Source organism: Dreissena polymorpha, chromosome 10 (assembly GCF_020536995.1).
Source record: "Dreissena polymorpha isolate Duluth1 chromosome 10, UMN_Dpol_1.0, whole genome shotgun sequence".
Classification (NCBI taxonomy): Eukaryota; Metazoa; Mollusca; class Bivalvia; order Myida; family Dreissenidae; genus Dreissena; species Dreissena polymorpha.
Window position 1 is genome coordinate 12,341,924 of NC_068364.1, and position 21,324 is coordinate 12,363,247.

The 21,324-nt window shown below is 36.1% G+C and overlaps 1 protein-coding gene across 2 annotated transcripts; it reads left to right on the forward strand.

Annotated features, from left to right (window-relative positions):
* Nucleotides 1-2,455: 2,455 nt before the first annotated feature.
* Nucleotides 2,456-17,058, forward strand: LOC127847176 (uncharacterized). 2 transcript variants are annotated; one of them, XM_052378893.1, is made up of 2 exons: nucleotides 2,456-2,944; nucleotides 16,967-17,058. In XM_052378893.1, the coding sequence occupies exons 1-2, from the start codon at nucleotides 2,546-2,548 to the stop codon at nucleotides 17,033-17,035; spliced, it is 468 nt and encodes a 155-aa protein (XP_052234853.1). In that variant the 5' UTR covers nucleotides 2,456-2,545; the 3' UTR covers nucleotides 17,036-17,058. The 2 variants fall into 2 exon arrangements, with proteins under 2 accessions (XP_052234853.1, XP_052234854.1); XM_052378894.1 differs by lacking the exon at nucleotides 16,967-17,058 and adding an exon at nucleotides 12,293-12,384.
* Nucleotides 17,059-21,324: the final 4,266 nt, after the last annotated feature.

Sequence of the window (21,324 nt, forward strand, 5' to 3'; positions counted from 1 at the left end):
ACCTTAACCTTTGGACATACGACTTGCATGCAACACGTGACAAGCGACATTTCCTCGTACCCTACAATATTTATATTCGTTATGAAATAGTGACCATCTGCGGCAAGTATCTTTAAAAGTTCCGACGAATTATGAAGCTACAGGCTTCACATGCTGTAGTGGGCCAAAATTAACATTAACCTCAACGTGTGAGTTGGACCTCTGAGCTTTGGACACGGGTCTTGCGCTTATCACGGCGTCTCCACATGGTGATCCCGTTCAATTGAATGCGTGCATTTCGTTCAATGTGGTGTCGCCGCGTACGAATTTTTTTTATATGATTATGTATGTGCTGTGTTTTGGACGGTACATCGGAAATATGTGTTAAATCAGTATGAACCAAAGTTGGCAAAGCGCTATTTGCACACAATATGTATTTCAAAATGATATCGGACAAAGCATGTTGGAATGTTTAATGCAAAAACGCCAACACCTGGTTTTAGGTTATTTACATACATGTTTGACTGCAATTTCTATTCGTGTCAATAATTATTTGCAATGAAGCACATACCTTTATCACATTTTATATTAGTTTTGAAAGCAACTTTCTTATAACAGATTAAACAGTTGTAAATTTACTTTACGCATAGTGTTTTCTGAAGTCGAATTATTGTCCTGCATACCTTAACGTTTTTTAATGCACTTTAAGAGACGAATCTATGGAATATCAAAATCGAGTTTTAAAAAACTTGTAAAGTGGACATTTTAAAATTTTAAGAAGCTTTAGATAGATACTATGGAGATTCAGAAGCTGTATGATTACTATGTTTCATCCACATGTCATTTGATAATTTACGAAAATAATGTTTTTATGGTTAATATCGAAGTTAGATTTTTCCCAGAAATAACTTCATTCTGTAAAAAGCATACAATCTAGACACTTACTAGTAATTCAAATCTGTGGGTGTTCATCTTTTTATAGCCCTACGTCGGGAAATTTCAAATGAATTTATGTTAATTGATGTAAGTGTAATGTAACCCCTAAGTAATCATAAGATCGGATAACACTAAATGCAATTCCCATATGGTCCCATTATATTACAGCCAAATTTGAAACTTTTTTCTCGCCTTTCCTATATATCTAATTTTGCAAGTCTGGTATCATTTTAAAGATAATTTGCAGTTAAAAATAAATAGTCTCTTTTCTTCCAAGAAAGTACAATCGCCCAAAGGCAAGCACTGTCGGGAAACTGAGTTTTGGAAGTGAGATTTTGACAAAATCCCCGTACCTCAATAAACGCATCCCAAACGTTCATCTCTCAACGTAGTCCTCAATGAAATGCACAAAAAAAATTATTGGTTTCAAACATACAGGAAATATCAACAAAAAGCATAAGAGCGATCGTTAAGTCGCCTTTAAACAAGAAGAGAAAAGGAACTCGTTAAAAATAGGCACTACATTCGAATGGACCACGGAGTGATACGCAATGATTTAGTGTAACGTAACCATTAATCACATGTACAAAACGCACTCTGGAGGTCACAGTATACTCAAAGGGTTTCTTATCAAATTCAATGTGAAAGCAATAACTTAAACAAAAAATTAAGTCCCACGTTTGCGCATAGATATCCTTATAACCATACCTTTTCTCGAAGAGCGTTCCAAGCCGAATAGATTTAAGCCATAAAAAGATAGACCATGCGTTATGTAAGAAAGAAATCGAAACGAATGAACGTTCAATGTTTTACGGCAATCTATTTACCGGCTTCTCTTCAGTGGATGACGGTTTCCCGCCATCTGTCAAAGTCCTATGTAGTCTCCAACCTTCAAGCAAAAGAGCGAATTTCTAGTAAACAACAATGTTTTCCCTACCACATGCACACAGAAATATTCTAAAATAAAGTCACGGGCAAGTGCACCAACAGAGAATCGTGTCTTCAAATAAATGATGTTCATGTTTTAGAGGGTATAGCATTGCACACCAACATTATTTAGAATACTGTAACCTAGATCAGCAGACCGATGTATCGCATAAATCAGTTGCGGAACATACCGGAGATAGTCGATGTATCACGATTGGTACAAAACAGTACACAAAATGGGAAAAAAAATTGTAGAGCGACACCATCGTGGATATGCAATACACCATATTAGTCGCGTAGTCTCCCTGCTATAAGGTTGGATCGTATTGTAAAAAACTAAGCATAAGTGAAACTCTCGTAAATATGGCATAACATATGAGGATATCTAAAAGTAAAAGCCCCATTACTTGGAACGTTCAAAGATAATAATGATAATTAATGCATGTTCTTACAAAATGAATATTAAATCTGTTTTAAAGTACAACCATGCATATTCTGTAAATTGAAACACAAAATTATCTTCGCTGGTGCCAATATAAAAATTATTATGTAAACTACTTACTACGTTAAACGTCATACTTATGACGTCATTACGTCGTCCGTCTTATGACATCATATAGCAACACCGCTCATAGTGATCAAAGAAACCTTTACGAGCAGACGTATAATCGAAGCTCCGATATAAAACATAACAAAACGAAACATGCAGAGTATCATTCAACACCTACGCCGTCAGATATGGGGAGGCGACACTTCCGGTAAGTTTACAGACCGGATCGGAAGTGTGTCGCTCTTCGACATCATGCAAGGGTGCAGTTACGGTTGGGAAGCCAGGGAAGATGCGCCAGAAGTAAACAAATCTACTCACTCTACTAATGGCAGCGATACCTACAAATTCAAAGCTTGTAATAACAGCGATGATGAAGATAATGATGGCAACAACAACAACAACTACTACGTTGATCACTTCGATCCGGATCTGTTGATCATTGCCACGGTGAAAACAACCCCGGCTCAGCGTTACTACTCGCTGAGTGATGTAGACGAAGACGATGAGGAGGAATATAATGACGCTGATGATGAGTCCGATGATGAGGACCAGGTCTTTGTGCGGATTATAGACGATGATGATGATTCTCATTATTGTATTAATATGATTAGAAATGATTAAAGTTAGCATGTTTCAATATAAAAGGTTGTTTTCTTACATATTACTATTAATAGTGTGCTTATTACATTAATTACGCATCTACATTGCAAATATCAGATTGCAATGTAACGTTACTATCTAAACGTTCTGAACACATTGCTAAGAGTTTAAAACAGAAGAAAACTATGCAAATGTCTTGTTGTCACGCGTATTATTGCGCATTTTGCTCGTTATTCCGCATTATATTACGAACACTTCTCGTGCCTACGCACTTTATTGCGTAGGGCATTTCATATCATCCCTGATTCCGGTATTTGCCGTTAAGACATTGTCATTCTAGCTTTTAGGTATTTCTACAATTTAAATATCAAGGTAAATTTACTGTCTTTAATCTTTTAGTATTACCAACACCGCAGAAGCGAAAAAAGGCCAAGAATTATAATCTTACAACCTGGTAGCTCTATAATGATAATTATATATTAATATTTCAGTGAAATACATAACGTAAAATACATATTAACTAAAAACTTGCAAGTATAGTTGATAACTATAGCCAATGGGTGCACTGAATAAAGATGATATGCAATTTTTGAAATTCACATCAAAACACGTTTGCGCAAGGAGCGCAACTCTGCAACAGTTATTTAGCGAGTTATGTACACCTTATTTCGTCTGCTTAAAGCGATGAAACATTATAGACGATCGAATAACTCCGAGATTCTACTGACTTAATTGAAAGGTCGTATTAAAACGTTATTCTCAATATTGGCATACATATTAAAACATTATCCTGTTGAAATAACAAGCGTGCGTTACTACTTAGATATATTTTAGCTGCGTTCTGTGAAACCGGGGCTTAATGCATGTCCTGTTCTCACATGCTAATCTGGTAAGACACTTAATGCACATCCCTTCAGCCCCTTTTTTCCCGAAATGCGCCTCATTTCGTCTGCTTAAAGCGATGAAACATTATAGACGATTGAAAAACTCCAAGATTCTACAGACTTAATTGAAAGGTCGTATTCATTGAATCGAAATATAAAATAAACATGATAAAACGTTGTTCTCAATATTGGCATACATATAAAAACAGTAGTCGTTTTGAAATTACGATCGTGCGTTATTACGTAGATATATTTAAGCCGCGTTCTGGGAAAACATTGCTTAATGCAATCCGCACACCCATATCTGGGAAGATACTTTATGCGCATCCATTACGCCCCTTTTACCCAACACGCGGCTCGTTTTTTATGAATAAGCTGTTAGTACACCGAAAGTTTTTTCCGCTTTTAGCAAGTGTTCCTACCTTATTTTGTTATTCTGTCAGATTAGCATAGGAACACAAGCTAAACGCGTTTGGTTTTGACTGAAAATGTACGGGGTATACACAGCTTATAACGATCAATACTGCATTTGATCAAATTCCAAAATACGAAAAAAATAACACCTCTGTGATAAATGAACCGAAAAACAAGATATATAACGGCAATGTGTCGATAGCGTTGTCTTGAATGTCATTCATAGTGCACTAAATTGAAACGACTTTGACTTTTGAGCTCGGTAAAAAAATGGCGCACCATGGTTTATATGTGAGGCATGCTATTGTCAGTTAAATGACGAAGTCACAGTATGCACGGCAAGTCCATATTTTGAGCTTTCACCTTTAAAAATGCCCTCGATCTTTGAACGTATGACCTTAACCTTTGGACATACGACTTGCATGCAACGTGTGACAAGCGACATTTCCTCGTACCCTACAATATTTATATTCGTTATGAAATAGTGACCATCTGCGGCAAGTATCTTTAAAAGTTCCGACGAATTTTGAAGCTACAGGCTTCACATGCCGTAGTGGGCCAAATTAACATTAACCTCAACGTGTGAGTTGGACCTCTGAGCTTTGGACACGGGTCTTGCGCTTATCACGGCGTCTCCACATGGTGATCCCGTTCAATTGAATGCGTGCATTTCGTTCAATGTGGTGTCGCCGCGTACGAATTTTTTTTATATGATTATGTATGTGCTGTGTTTTGGACGGTACATCGGAAATATGTGTTAAATCAGTATGAACCAAAGTTGGCAAAGCGCTATTTGCACACAATATGTATTTCAAAATGATATCGGACAAAGTATGTTGGAATGTTTAATGCAAAAACGCCAACACCTGGTTTTAGGTTATTTACATACATGTTTGACTGCAATTTCTATTCGTGTCAATAATAATTTACAATGAAGCACATACCTTTATTACAATTTATATTAGTTTTTAAAGCAACTTTATTATAACAGATTAAACAGTTGTAAATTTACTTTACGCATAGTGTTTTCTGAAGTCGAGTTATTTTCCTGCATACATTAACGTTTTTTTAATGCACTTTAAGAGACGAATCTATGGAATATCAAAATCGAGTTTTAAAAAACTTGTAAAGTGGAAATTTTAAAATTTTAAGAAGCTTTAGATAGATACTATGGAGAAGCTGTATGATTACTATGTTTCATCCACATGTCATTTGATAATCTAAAATAATGGTTTTACGGTTAATATCGAAGTTAGATTTTGCCCAGAAATAACTTCATTCTGTAAAAAGCATACAATCTAGACACTTACTAGTATTTCAATTCTGTGGGTGTTCATCTTTTTATAGCCCTACGTCGGGAAATTTCAAATGAATTTATGTTAATTGATGTAAGTGTAATGTAACCCCTAAGTAATCATAAGATCGGATAACACTAAATGCAATTCCCATATGGCCCATTATATAACAGCCAAATTTGAAACTTTTTTCTCGCCTTTCCTATATATCTAATTTTGCAAGTCTGGTATCATTTTAAAGATAATTTGCAGTTAAAAATAAATAGTCTCTCTTCTTCCAAGAAAGTACAATCGCCCAAAGGCAAGCACTGTCGGGAAACTGAGTTTCGGAAGTGAGATTTCGACAAAATCCCCGTACCTCAATAAACGCATCCCAAACGTTCATCTCTCAACGTAGTCCTCAATGAAATGCAAAAAAATTATATTGGTTTCAAACATACAGGAAATATCAACAAAAAGCATAAGAGTGATCGTTAAGTCGCCTTTAAACAAGAAGAGAAAAGGAACTGGTTAAAAATAGGCACTACATTCGAATGGACCACGGAGTGATACGCAATGATTTAGTGTAACGTAACCATTAATCACATGTACAAAACGCACTCTGGAGGTCACAGTATACTCAAAGGGTTTCTTATCAAATTCAATGTGAAAGCAATAACTTAAACAAAAAATTAAGTCACACGTTTGCGCATAGATATCCTTATAACCATACCTTTTCTCGAAGAGCGTTCCAAGCCGAATAGATTTAAGCCATAAAAAGATAGACCATGCGTTATGTAAGAAAGAAATCGAAACGAATGAACGTTCAATGTTTTACGGCAATCTATTTACCGGCTTCTCTTCAGTGGATGACGGTTTCCCGCCATCTGTCAAAGTCCTATGTAGTCTCCAACCTTCAAGCAAAAGAGCGAATTTCTAGTAAACAACAATGTTTTCCCTACCACATGCACACAGAAATATTCTAAAATAAAGTCACGGGCAAGTGCACCAACAGAGAATCGTGTCTTCAAATAAATGATGTTCATGTTTTAGAGGGTATAGCATTGCACACCAACATTATTTAGAATACTGTAACCTAGATCAGCAGACCGATGTATCGCATAAATCAGTTGCGGAACATACCGGAGATAGTCGATGTATCACGATTGGTACAAAACAGTACACAAAATGGGAAAAAAAATTGTAGAGCGACACCATCGTGGATATGCAATACACCATATTAGTCGCGTAGTCTCCCTGCTATAAGGTTGGATCGTATTGTAAAAAACTAAGCATAAGTGAAACTCTCGTAAATATGGCATAACATATGAGGATATCTAAAAGTAAAAGCCCCATTACTTGGAACGTTCAAAGATAATAATGATAATTAATGCATGTTCTTACAAAATGAATATTAAATCTGTCTTTAAGTACAACCATGCGTATTCTGTAAATTGAAACACAAAATTATCTTCGCTGGTGCCAATATAAAAATTATTATGTAAACTACTTACTACGTTAAACGTCATACTTATGACGTCATTACGTCGTCCGTCTTATGACATCATATAGCAACACCGCTCATAGTGATCAAAGAAACCTTTACGAGCAGACGTATAATCGAAGCTCCGATATAAAACATAACAAAACGAAACATGCAGAGTATCATTCAACACCTACGCCGTCAGATATGGGGAGGCGACACTTCCGGTAAGTTTACAGACCGGATCGGAAGTGTGTCGCTCTTCGACATCATGCAAGGGTGCAGTTACGGTTGGGAAGCCAGGGAAGATGCGCCAGAAGTAAACAAATCTACTCACTCTACTAATGGCAGCGATACCTACAAATTCAAAGCTTGTAATAACAGCGATGATGAAGATAATGATGGCAACAACAACAACAACTACTACGTTGATCACTTCGATCCGGATCTGTTGATCATTGCCACGGTGAAAACAACCCCGGCTCAGCGTTACTACTCGCTGAGTGATGTAGACGAAGACGATGAGGAGGAATATAATGACGCTGATGATGAGTCCGATGATGAGGACCAGGTCTTTGTGCGGATTATAGACGATGATGATGATTCTCATTATTTTATTAATATGATTAGAAATGATTAAAGTTTGCATGTTTCAATATAAAAGGTTGTTTTCTTACATATTACTATTAATAGTGTGCTTATTACATTAATTACGCATCTACATTGCAAATATCAGATTGCAATGTAACGTTACTATCTAAACGTTCTGAACACATTGCTAAGAGTTTAAAACAGAAGAAAACTATGCAAATGTCTTGTTGTCACGCGTATTATTGCGCATTTTGCTCGTTATTCCGCATTATATTACGAACACTTCTCGTGCCTACGCACTTTATTGCGTAGGGCATTTCATATCATCCCTGATTCCGGTATTTGCCGTTAAGACATTGTCTTTCTAGCTTTTAGGTATTTCTACAATTTAAATATCAAGGTAAATTTACTGTCTTTAATCTTTTAGTATTACCAACACCGCAGAAGCGAAAAAAGGCCAAGAATTATAATCTTACAACCTGGTAGCTCTATAATGATAATTATATATTAATATTTCAGTGAAATACATAACGTAAAATACATATTAACTAAAAACTTGCAAGTATAGTTGATAACTATAGCCAATGGGTGCACTGAATAAAGATGATATGCAATTTTTGAAATTCACATCAAAACACGTTTGCGCAAGGAGCGCAACTCTGCAACAGTTATTTAGCGAGTTATGTACACCTTATTTCGTCTGCTTAAAGCGATGAAACATTATAGACGATCGAATAACTCCGAGATTCTACTGACTTAATTGAAAGGTCGTATTAAAACGTTATTCTCAATATTGGCATACATATTAAAACATTATCCTGTTGAAATAACAAGCGTGCGTTACTACTTAGATATATTTTAGCTGCGTTCTGTGAAACCGGGGCTTAATGCATGTCCTGTTCTCACATGCTAATCTGGTAAGACACTTAATGCACATCCCTTCAGCCCCTTTTTTCCCGAAATGCGCCTCATTTCGTCTGCTTAAAGCGATGAAACATTATAGACGATTGAAAAACTCCAAGATTCTACAGACTTAATTGAAAGGTCGTATTCATTGAATCGAAATATAAAATAAACATGATAAAACGTTGTTCTCAATATTGGCATACATATAAAAACAGTAGTCGTTTTGAAATTACGATCGTGCGTTATTACGTAGATATATTTAAGCCGCGTTCTGGGAAAACATTGCTTAATGCAATCCGCACACCCATATCTGGGAAGATACTTTATGCGCATCCATTACGCCCCTTTTACCCAACACGCGGCTCGTTTTTTATGAATAAGCTGTTAGTACACCGAAAGTTTTTTCCGCTTTTAGCAAGTGTTCCTACCTTATTTTGTTATTCTGTCAGATTAGCATAGGAACACAAGCTAAACGCGTTTGGTTTTGACTGAAAATGTACGGGGTATACACAGCTTATAACGATCAATACTGCATTTGATCAAATTCCAAAATACGAAAAAAATAACACCTCTGTGATAAATGAACCGAAAAACAAGATATATAACGGCAATGTGTCGATAGCGTTGTCTTGAATGTCATTCATAGTGCACTAAATTGAAACGACTTTGACTTTTGAGCTCGGTAAAAAAATGGCGCACCATGGTTTATATGTGAGGCATGCTATTGTCAGTTAAATGACGAAGTCACAGTATGCACGGCAAGTCCATATTTTGAGCTTTCACCTTTAAAAATGCCCTCGATCTTTGAACGTATGACCTTAACCTTTGGACATACGACTTGCATGCAACGTGTGACAAGCGACATTTCCTCGTACCCTACAATATTTATATTCGTTATGAAATAGTGACCATCTGCGGCAAGTATCTTTAAAAGTTCCGACGAATTTTGAAGCTACAGGCTTCACATGCCGTAGTGGGCCAAATTAACATTAACCTCAACGTGTGAGTTGGACCTCTGAGCTTTGGACACGGGTCTTGCGCTTATCACGGCGTCTCCACATGGTGATCCCGTTCAATTGAATGCGTGCATTTCGTTCAATGTGGTGTCGCCGCGTACGAATTTTTTTTATATGATTATGTATGTGCTGTGTTTTGGACGGTACATCGGAAATATGTGTTAAATCAGTATGAACCAAAGTTGGCAAAGCGCTATTTGCACACAATATGTATTTCAAAATGATATCGGACAAAGTATGTTGGAATGTTTAATGCAAAAACGCCAACACCTGGTTTTAGGTTATTTACATACATGTTTGACTGCAATTTCTATTCGTGTCAATAATAATTTACAATGAAGCACATACCTTTATTACAATTTATATTAGTTTTTAAAGCAACTTTATTATAACAGATTAAACAGTTGTAAATTTACTTTACGCATAGTGTTTTCTGAAGTCGAGTTATTTTCCTGCATACATTAACGTTTTTTTAATGCACTTTAAGAGACGAATCTATGGAATATCAAAATCGAGTTTTAAAAAACTTGTAAAGTGGAAATTTTAAAATTTTAAGAAGCTTTAGATAGATACTATGGAGAAGCTGTATGATTACTATGTTTCATCCACATGTCATTTGATAATCTAAAATAATGGTTTTACGGTTAATATCGAAGTTAGATTTTGCCCAGAAATAACTTCATTCTGTAAAAAGCATACAATCTAGACACTTACTAGTATTTCAATTCTGTGGGTGTTCATCTTTTTATAGCCCTACGTCGGGAAATTTCAAATGAATTTATGTTAATTGATGTAAGTGTAATGTAACCCCTAAGTAATCATAAGATCGGATAACACTAAATGCAATTCCCATATGGCCCATTATATAACAGCCAAATTTGAAACTTTTTTCTCGCCTTTCCTATATATCTAATTTTGCAAGTCTGGTATCATTTTAAAGATAATTTGCAGTTAAAAATAAATAGTCTCTCTTCTTCCAAGAAAGTACAATCGCCCAAAGGCAAGCACTGTCGGGAAACTGAGTTTCGGAAGTGAGATTTCGACAAAATCCCCGTACCTCAATAAACGCATCCCAAACGTTCATCTCTCAACGTAGTCCTCAATGAAATGCAAAAAAATTATATTGGTTTCAAACATACAGGAAATATCAACAAAAAGCATAAGAGTGATCGTTAAGTCGCCTTTAAACAAGAAGAGAAAAGGAACTGGTTAAAAATAGGCACTACATTCGAATGGACCACGGAGTGATACGCAATGATTTAGTGTAACGTAACCATTAATCACATGTACAAAACGCACTCTGGAGGTCACAGTATACTCAAAGGGTTTCTTATCAAATTCAATGTGAAAGCAATAACTTAAACAAAAAATTAAGTCACACGTTTGCGCATAGATATCCTTATAACCATACCTTTTCTCGAAGAGCGTTCCAAGCCGAATAGATTTAAGCCATAAAAAGATAGACCATGCGTTATGTAAGAAAGAAATCGAAACGAATGAACGTTCAATGTTTTACGGCAATCTATTTACCGGCTTCTCTTCAGTGGATGACGGTTTCCCGCCATCTGTCAAAGTCCTATGTAGTCTCCAACCTTCAAGCAAAAGAGCGAATTTCTAGTAAACAACAATGTTTTCCCTACCACATGCACACAGAAATATTCTAAAATAAAGTCACGGGCAAGTGCACCAACAGAGAATCGTGTCTTCAAATAAATGATGTTCATGTTTTAGAGGGTATAGCATTGCACACCAACATTATTTAGAATACTGTAACCTAGATCAGCAGACCGATGTATCGCATAAATCAGTTGCGGAACATACCGGAGATAGTCGATGTATCACGATTGGTACAAAACAGTACACAAAATGGGAAAAAAAATTGTAGAGCGACACCATCGTGGATATGCAATACACCATATTAGTCGCGTAGTCTCCCTGCTATAAGGTTGGATCGTATTGTAAAAAACTAAGCATAAGTGAAACTCTCGTAAATATGGCATAACATATGAGGATATCTAAAAGTAAAAGCCCCATTACTTGGAACGTTCAAAGATAATAATGATAATTAATGCATGTTCTTACAAAATGAATATTAAATCTGTCTTTAAGTACAACCATGCGTATTCTGTAAATTGAAACACAAAATTATCTTCGCTGGTGCCAATATAAAAATTATTATGTAAACTACTTACTACGTTAAACGTCATACTTATGACGTCATTACGTCGTCCGTCTTATGACATCATATAGCAACACCGCTCATAGTGATCAAAGAAACCTTTACGAGCAGACGTATAATCGAAGCTCCGATATAAAACATAACAAAACGAAACATGCAGAGTATCATTCAACACCTACGCCGTCAGATATGGGGAGGCGACACTTCCGGTAAGTTTACAGACCGGATCGGAAGTGTGTCGCTCTTCGACATCATGCAAGGGTGCAGTTACGGTTGGGAAGCCAGGGAAGATGCGCCAGAAGTAAACAAATCTACTCACTCTACTAATGGCAGCGATACCTACAAATTCAAAGCTTGTAATAACAGCGATGATGAAGATAATGATGGCAACAACAACAACAACTACTACGTTGATCACTTCGATCCGGATCTGTTGATCATTGCCACGGTGAAAACAACCCCGGCTCAGCGTTACTACTCGCTGAGTGATGTAGACGAAGACGATGAGGAGGAATATAATGACGCTGATGATGAGTTCGATGATGAGGACCAGGTCTTTGTGCGGATTATAGACGATGATGATGATTCTCATTATTTTATTAATATGATTAGAAATGATTAAAGTTTGCATGTTTCAATATAAAAGGTTGTTTTCTTACATATTACTATTAATAGTGTGCTTATTACATTAATTACGCATCTACATTGCAAATATCAGATTGCAATGTAACGTTACTATCTAAACGTTCTGAACACATTGCTAAGAGTTTAAAACAGAAGAAAACTATGCAAATGTCTTGTTGTCACGCGTATTATTGCGCATTTTGCTCGTTATTCCGCATTATATTACGAACACTTCTCGTGCCTACGCACTTTATTGCGTAGGGCATTTCATATCATCCCTGATTCCGGTATTTGCCGTTAAGACATTGTCTTTCTAGCTTTTAGGTATTTCTACAATTTAAATATCAAGGTAAATTTACTGTCTTTAATCTTTTAGTATTACCAACACCGCAGAAGCGAAAAAAGGCCAAGAATTATAATCTTACAACCTGGTAGCTCTATAATGATAATTATATATTAATATTTCAGTGAAATACATAACGTAAAATACATATTAACTAAAAACTTGCAAGTATAGTTGATAACTATAGCCAATGGGTGCACTGAATAAAGATGATATGCAATTTTTGAAATTCACATCAAAACACGTTTGCGCAAGGAGCGCAACTCTGCAACAGTTATTTAGCGAGTTATGTACACCTTATTTCGTCTGCTTAAAGCGATGAAACATTATAGACGATCGAATAACTCCGAGATTCTACTGACTTAATTGAAAGGTCGTATTAAAACGTTATTCTCAATATTGGCATACATATTAAAACATTATCCTGTTGAAATAACAAGCGTGCGTTACTACTTAGATATATTTTAGCTGCGTTCTGTGAAACCGGGGCTTAATGCATGTCCTGTTCTCACATGCTAATCTGGTAAGACACTTAATGCACATCCCTTCAGCCCCTTTTTTCCCGAAATGCGCCTCATTTCGTCTGCTTAAAGCGATGAAACATTATAGACGATTGAAAAACTCCAAGATTCTACAGACTTAATTGAAAGGTCGTATTCATTGAATCGAAATATAAAATAAACATGATAAAACGTTGTTCTCAATATTGGCATACATATAAAAACAGTAGTCGTTTTGAAATTACGATCGTGCGTTATTACGTAGATATATTTAAGCCGCGTTCTGGGAAAACATTGCTTAATGCAATCCGCACACCCATATCTGGGAAGATACTTTATGCGCATCCATTACGCCCCTTTTACCCAACACGCGGCTCGTTTTTTATGAATAAGCTGTTAGTACACCGAAAGTTTTTTCCGCTTTTAGCAAGTGTTCCTACCTTATTTTGTTATTCTGTCAGATTAGCATAGGAACACAAGCTAAACGCGTTTGGTTTTGACTGAAAATGTACGGGGTATACACAGCTTATAACGATCAATACTGCATTTGATCAAATTCCAAAATACGAAAAAAATAACACCTCTGTGATAAATGAACCGAAAAACAAGATATATAACGGCAATGTGTCGATAGCGTTGTCTTGAATGTCATTCATAGTGCACTAAATTGAAACGACTTTGACTTTTGAGCTCGGTAAAAAAATGGCGCACCATGGTTTATATGTGAGGCATGCTATTGTCAGTTAAATGACGAAGTCACAGTATGCACGGCAAGTCCATATTTTGAGCTTTCACCTTTAAAAATGCCCTCGATCTTTGAACGTATGACCTTAACCTTTGGACATACGACTTGCATGCAACGTGTGACAAGCGACATTTCCTCGTACCCTACAATATTTATATTCGTTATGAAATAGTGACCATCTGCGGCAAGTATCTTTAAAAGTTCCGACGAATTTTGAAGCTACAGGCTTCACATGCCGTAGTGGGCCAAATTAACATTAACCTCAACGTGTGAGTTGGACCTCTGAGCTTTGGACACGGGTCTTGCGCTTATCACGGCGTCTCCACATGGTGATCCCGTTCAATTGAATGCGTGCATTTCGTTCAATGTGGTGTCGCCGCGTACGAATTTTTTTTATATGATTATGTATGTGCTGTGTTTTGGACGGTACATCGGAAATATGTGTTAAATCAGTATGAACCAAAGTTGGCAAAGCGCTATTTGCACACAATATGTATTTCAAAATGATATCGGACAAAGTATGTTGGAATGTTTAATGCAAAAACGCCAACACCTGGTTTTAGGTTATTTACATACATGTTTGACTGCAATTTCTATTCGTGTCAATAATAATTTACAATGAAGCACATACCTTTATTACAATTTATATTAGTTTTTAAAGCAACTTTATTATAACAGATTAAACAGTTGTAAATTTACTTTACGCATAGTGTTTTCTGAAGTCGAGTTATTTTCCTGCATACATTAACGTTTTTTTAATGCACTTTAAGAGACGAATCTATGGAATATCAAAATCGAGTTTTAAAAAACTTGTAAAGTGGAAATTTTAAAATTTTAAGAAGCTTTAGATAGATACTATGGAGAAGCTGTATGATTACTATGTTTCATCCACATGTCATTTGATAATCTAAAATAATGGTTTTACGGTTAATATCGAAGTTAGATTTTGCCCAGAAATAACTTCATTCTGTAAAAAGCATACAATCTAGACACTTACTAGTATTTCAATTCTGTGGGTGTTCATCTTTTTATAGCCCTACGTCGGGAAATTTCAAATGAATTTATGTTAATTGATGTAAGTGTAATGTAACCCCTAAGTAATCATAAGATCGGATAACACTAAATGCAATTCCCATATGGCCCATTATATAACAGCCAAATTTGAAACTTTTTTCTCGCCTTTCCTATATATCTAATTTTGCAAGTCTGGTATCATTTTAAAGATAATTTGCAGTTAAAAATAAATAGTCTCTCTTCTTCCAAGAAAGTACAATCGCCCAAAGGCAAGCACTGTCGGGAAACTGAGTTTCGGAAGTGAGATTTCGACAAAATCCCCGTACCTCAATAAACGCATCCCAAACGTTCATCTCTCAACGTAGTCCTCAATGAAATGCAAAAAAATTATATTGGTTTCAAACATACAGGAAATATCAACAAAAAGCATAAGAGTGATCGTTAAGTCGCCTTTAAACAAGAAGAGAAAAGGAACTGGTTAAAAATAGGCACTACATTCGAATGGACCACGGAGTGATACGCAATGATTTAGTGTAACGTAACCATTAATCACATGTACAAAACGCACTCTGGAGGTCACAGTATACTCAAAGGGTTTCTTATCAAATTCAATGTGAAAGCAATAACTTAAACAAAAAATTAAGTCACACGTTTGCGCATAGATATCCTTATAACCATACCTTTTCTCGAAGAGCGTTCCAAGCCGAATAGATTTAAGCCATAAAAAGATAGACCATGCGTTATGTAAGAAAGAAATCGAAACGAATGAACGTTCAATGTTTTACGGCAATCTATTTACCGGCTTCTCTTCAGTGGATGACGGTTTCCCGCCATCTGTCAAAGTCCTATGTAGTCTCCAACCTTCAAGCAAAAGAGCGAATTTCTAGTAAACAACAATGTTTTCCCTACCACATGCACACAGAAATATTCTAAAATAAAGTCACGGGCAAGTGCACCAACAGAGAATCGTGTCTTCAAATAAATGATGTTCATGTTTTAGAGGGTATAGCATTGCACACCAACATTATTTAGAATACTGTAACCTAGATCAGCAGACCGATGTATCGCATAAATCAGTTGCGGAACATACCGGAGATAGTCGATGTATCACGATTGGTACAAAACAGTACACAAAATGGGAAAAAAAATTGTAGAGCGACACCATCGTGGATATGCAATACACCATATTAGTCGCGTAGTCTCCCTGCTATAAGGTTGGATCGTATTGTAAAAAACTAAGCATAAGTGAAACTCTCGTAAATATGGCATAACATATGAGGATATCTAAAAGTAAAAGCCCCATTACTTGGAACGTTCAAAGATAATAATGATAATTAATGCATGTTCTTACAAAATGAATATTAAATCTGTCTTTAAGTACAACCATGCGTATTCTGTAAATTGAAACACAAAATTATCTTCGCTGGTGCCAATATAAAAATTATTATGTAAACTACTTACTACGTTAAACGTCATACTTATGACGTCATTACGTCGTCCGTCTTATGACATCATATAGCAACACCGCTCATAGTGATCAAAGAAACCTTTACGAGCAGACGTATAATCGAAGCTCCGATATAAAACATAACAAAACGAAACATGCAGAGTATCATTCAACACCTACGCCGTCAGATATGGGGAGGCGACACTTCCGGTAAGTTTACAGACCGGATCGGAAGTGTGTCGCTCTTCGACATCATGCAAGGGTGCAGTTACGGTTGGGAAGCCAGGGAAGATGCGCCAGAAGTAAACAAATCTACTCACTCTACTAATGGCAGCGATACCTACAAATTCAAAGCTTGTAATAACAGCGATGATGAAGATAATGATGGCAACAACAACAACAACTACTACGTTGATCACTTCGATCCGGATCTGTTGATCATTGCCACGGTGAAAACAACCCCGGCTCAGCGTTACTACTCGCTGAGTGATGTAGACGAAGACGATGAGGAGGAATATAATGACGCTGATGATGAGTTCGATGATGAGGACCAGGTCTTTGTGCGGATTATAGACGATGATGATGATTCTCATTATTTTATTAATATGATTAGAAATGATTAAAGTTTGCATGTTTCAATATAAAAGGTTGTTTTCTTACATATTACTATTAATAGTGTGCTTATTACATTAATTACGCATCTACATTGCAAATATCAGATTGCAATGTAACGTTACTATCTAAACGTTCTGAACACATTGCTAAGAGTTTAAAACAGAAGAAAACTATGCAAATGTCTTGTTGTCACGCGTATTATTGCGCATTTTGCTCGTTATTCCGCATTATATTACGAACACTTCTCGTGCCTACGCACTTTATTGCGTAGGGCATTTCATATCATCCCTGATTCCGGTATTTGCCGTTAAGACATTGTCTTTCTAGCTTTTAGGTATTTCTACAATTTAAATATCAAGGTAAATTTACTGTCTTTAATCTTTTAGTATTACCAACACCGCAGAAGCGAAAAAAGGCCAAGAATTATAATCTTACAACCTGGTAGCTCTATAATGATAATTATATATTAATATTTCAGTGAAATACATAACGTAAAATACATATTAACTAAAAACTTGCAAGTATAGTTGATAACTATAGCCAATGGGTGCACTGAATAAAGATGATATGCAATTTTTGAAATTCACATCAAAACACGTTTGCGCAAGGAGCGCAACTCTGCAACAGTTATTTAGCGAGTTATGTACACCTTATTTCGTCTGCTTAAAGCGATGAAACATTATAGACGATCGAATAACTCCGAGATTCTACTGACTTAATTGAAAGGTCGTATTAAAACGTTATTCTCAATATTGGCATACATATTAAAACATTATCCTGTTGAAATAACAAGCGTGCGTTACTACTTAGATATATTTTAGCTGCGTTCTGTGAAACCGGGGCTTAATGCATGTCCTGTTCTCACATGCTAATCTGGTAAGACACTTAATGCACATCCCTTCAGCCCCTTTTTTCCCGAAATGCGCCTCATTTCGTCTGCTTAAAGCGATGAAACATTATAGACGATTGAAAAACTCCAAGATTCTACAGACTTAATTGAAAGGTCGTATTCATTGAATCGAAATATAAAATAAACATGATAAAACGTTGTTCTCAATATTGGCATACATATAAAAACAGTAGTCGTTTTGAAATTACGATCGTGCGTTATTACGTAGATATATTTAAGCCGCGTTCTGGGAAAACATTGCTTAATGCAATCCGCACACCCATATCTGGGAAGATACTTTATGCGCATCCATTACGCCCCTTTTACCCAACACGCGGCTCGTTTTTTATGAATAAGCTGTTAGTACACCGAAAGTTTTTTCCGCTTTTAGCAAGTGTTCCTACCTTATTTTGTTATTCTGTCAGATTAGCATAGGAACACAAGCTAAACGCGTTTGGTTTTGACTGAAAATGTACGGGGTATACACAGCTTATAACGATCAATACTGCATTTGATCAAATTCCAAAATACGAAAAAAATAACACCTCTGTGATAAATGAACCGAAAAACAAGATATATAACGGCAATGTGTCGATAGCGTTGTCTTGAATGTCATTCATAGTGCACTAAATTGAAACGACTTTGACTTTTGAGCTCGGTAAAAAAATGGCGCACCATGGTTTATATGTGAGGCATGCTATTGTCAGTTAAATGACGAAGTCACAGTATGCACGGCAAGTCCATATTTTGAGCTTTCACCTTTAAAAATGCCCTCGATCTTTGAACGTATGACCTTAACCTTTGGACATACGACTTGCATGCAACGTGTGACAAGCGACATTTCCTCGTACCCTACAATATTTATATTCGTTATGAAATAGTGACCATCTGCGGCAAGTATCTTTAAAAGTTCCGACGAATTTTGAAGCTACAGGCTTCACATGCCGTAGTGGGCCAAATTAACATTAACCTCAACGTGTGAGTTGGACCTCTGAGCTTTGGACACGGGTCTTGCGCTTATCACGGCGTCTCCACATGGTGATCCCGTTCAATTGAATGCGTGCATTTCGTTCAATGTGGTGTCGCCGCGTACGAATTTTTTTTATATGATTATGTATGTGCTGTGTTTTGGACGGTACATCGGAAATATGTGTTAAATCAGTATGAACCAAAGTTGGCAAAGCGCTATTTGCACACAATATGTATTTCAAAATGATATCGGACAAAGTATGTTGGAATGTTTAATGCAAAAACGCCAACACCTGGTTTTAGGTTATTTACATACATGTTTGACTGCAATTTCTATTCGTGTCAATAATAATTTACAATGAAGCACATACCTTTATTACAATTTATATTAGTTTTTAAAGCAACTTTATTATAACAGATTAAACAGTTGTAAATTTACTTTACGCATAGTGTTTTCTGAAGTCGAGTTATTTTCCTGCATACATTAACGTTTTTTTAATGCACTTTAAGAGACGAATCTATGGAATATCAAAATCGAGTTTTAAAAAACTTGTAAAGTGGAAATTTTAAAATTTTAAGAAGCTTTAGATAGATACTATGGAGAAGCTGTATGATTACTATGTTTCATCCACATGTCATTTGATAATCTAAAATAATGGTTTTACGGTTAATATCGAAGTTAGATTTTGCCCAGAAATAACTTCATTCTGTAAAAAGCATACAATCTAGACACTTACTAGTATTTCAATTCTGTGGGTGTTCATCTTTTTATAGCCCTACGTCGGGAAATTTCAAATGAATTTATGTTAATTGATGTAAGTGTAATGTAACCCCTAAGTAATCATAAGATCGGATAACACTAAATGCAATTCCCATATGGCCCATTATATAACAGCCAAATTTGAAACTTTTTTCTCGCCTTTCCTATATATCTAATTTTGCAAGTCTGGTATCATTTTAAAGATAATTTGCAGTTAAAAATAAATAGTCTCTCTTCTTCCAAGAAAGTACAATCGCCCAAAGGCAAGCACTGTCGGGAAACTGAGTTTCGGAAGTGAGATTTCGACAAAATCCCCGTACCTCAATAAACGCATCCCAAACGTTCATCTCTCAACGTAGTCCTCAATGAAATGCAAAAAAATTATATTGGTTTCAAACATACAGGAAATATCAACAAAAAGCATAAGAGTGATCGTTAAGTCGCCTTTAAACAAGAAGAGAAAAGGAACTGGTTAAAAATAGGCACTACATTCGAATGGACCACGGAGTGATACGCAATGATTTAGTGTAACGTAACCATTAATCACATGTACAAAACGCACTCTGGAGGTCACAGTATACTCAAAGGGTTTCTTATCAAATTCAATGTGAAAGCAATAACTTAAACAAAAAATTAAGTCACACGTTTGCGCATAGATATCCTTATAACCATACCTTTTCTCGAAGAGCGTTCCAAGCCGAATAGATTTAAGCCATAAAAAGATAGACCATGCGTTATGTAAGAAAGAAATCGAAACGAATGAACGTTCAATGTTTTACGGCAATCTATTTACCGGCTTCTCTTCAGTGGATGACGGTTTCCCGCCATCTGTCAAAGTCCTATGTAGTCTCCAACCTTCAAGCAAAAGAGCGAATTTCTAGTAAACAACAATGTTTTCCCTACCACATGCACACAGAAATATTCTAAAATAAAGTCACGGGCAAGTGCACCAACAGAGAATCGTGTCTTCAAATAAATGATGTTCATGTTTTAGAGGGTATAGCATTGCACACCAACATTATTTAGAATACTGTAACCTAGATCAGCAGACCGATGTATCGCATAAATCAGTTGCGGAACATACCGGAGATAGTCGATGTATCACGATTGGTACAAAACAGTACACAAAATGGGAAAAAAAATTGTAGAGCGACACCATCGTGGATATGCAATACACCATATTAGTCGCGTAGTCTCCCTGCTATAAGGTTGGATCGTATTGTAAAAAACTAAGCATAAGTGAAACTCTCGTAAATATGGCATAACATATGAGGATATCTAAAAGTAAAAGCCCCATTACTTGGAACGTTCAAAGATAATAATGATAATTAATGCATGTTCTTACAAAATGAATATTAAATCTGTCTTTAAGTACAACCATGCGTATTCTGTAAATTGAAACACAAAATTATCTTCGCTGGTGCCAATATAAAAATTATTATGTAAACTACTTACTACGTTAAACGTCATACTTATGACGTCATTACGTCGTCCGTCTTATGACATCATATAGCAACACCGCTCATAGTGATCAAAGAAACCTTTACGAGCAGACGTATAATCGAAGCTCCGATATAAAACATAACAAAACGAAACATGCAGAGTATCATTCAACACCTACGCCGTCAGATATGGGGAGGCGACACTTCCGGTAAGTTTACAGACCGGATCGGAAGTGT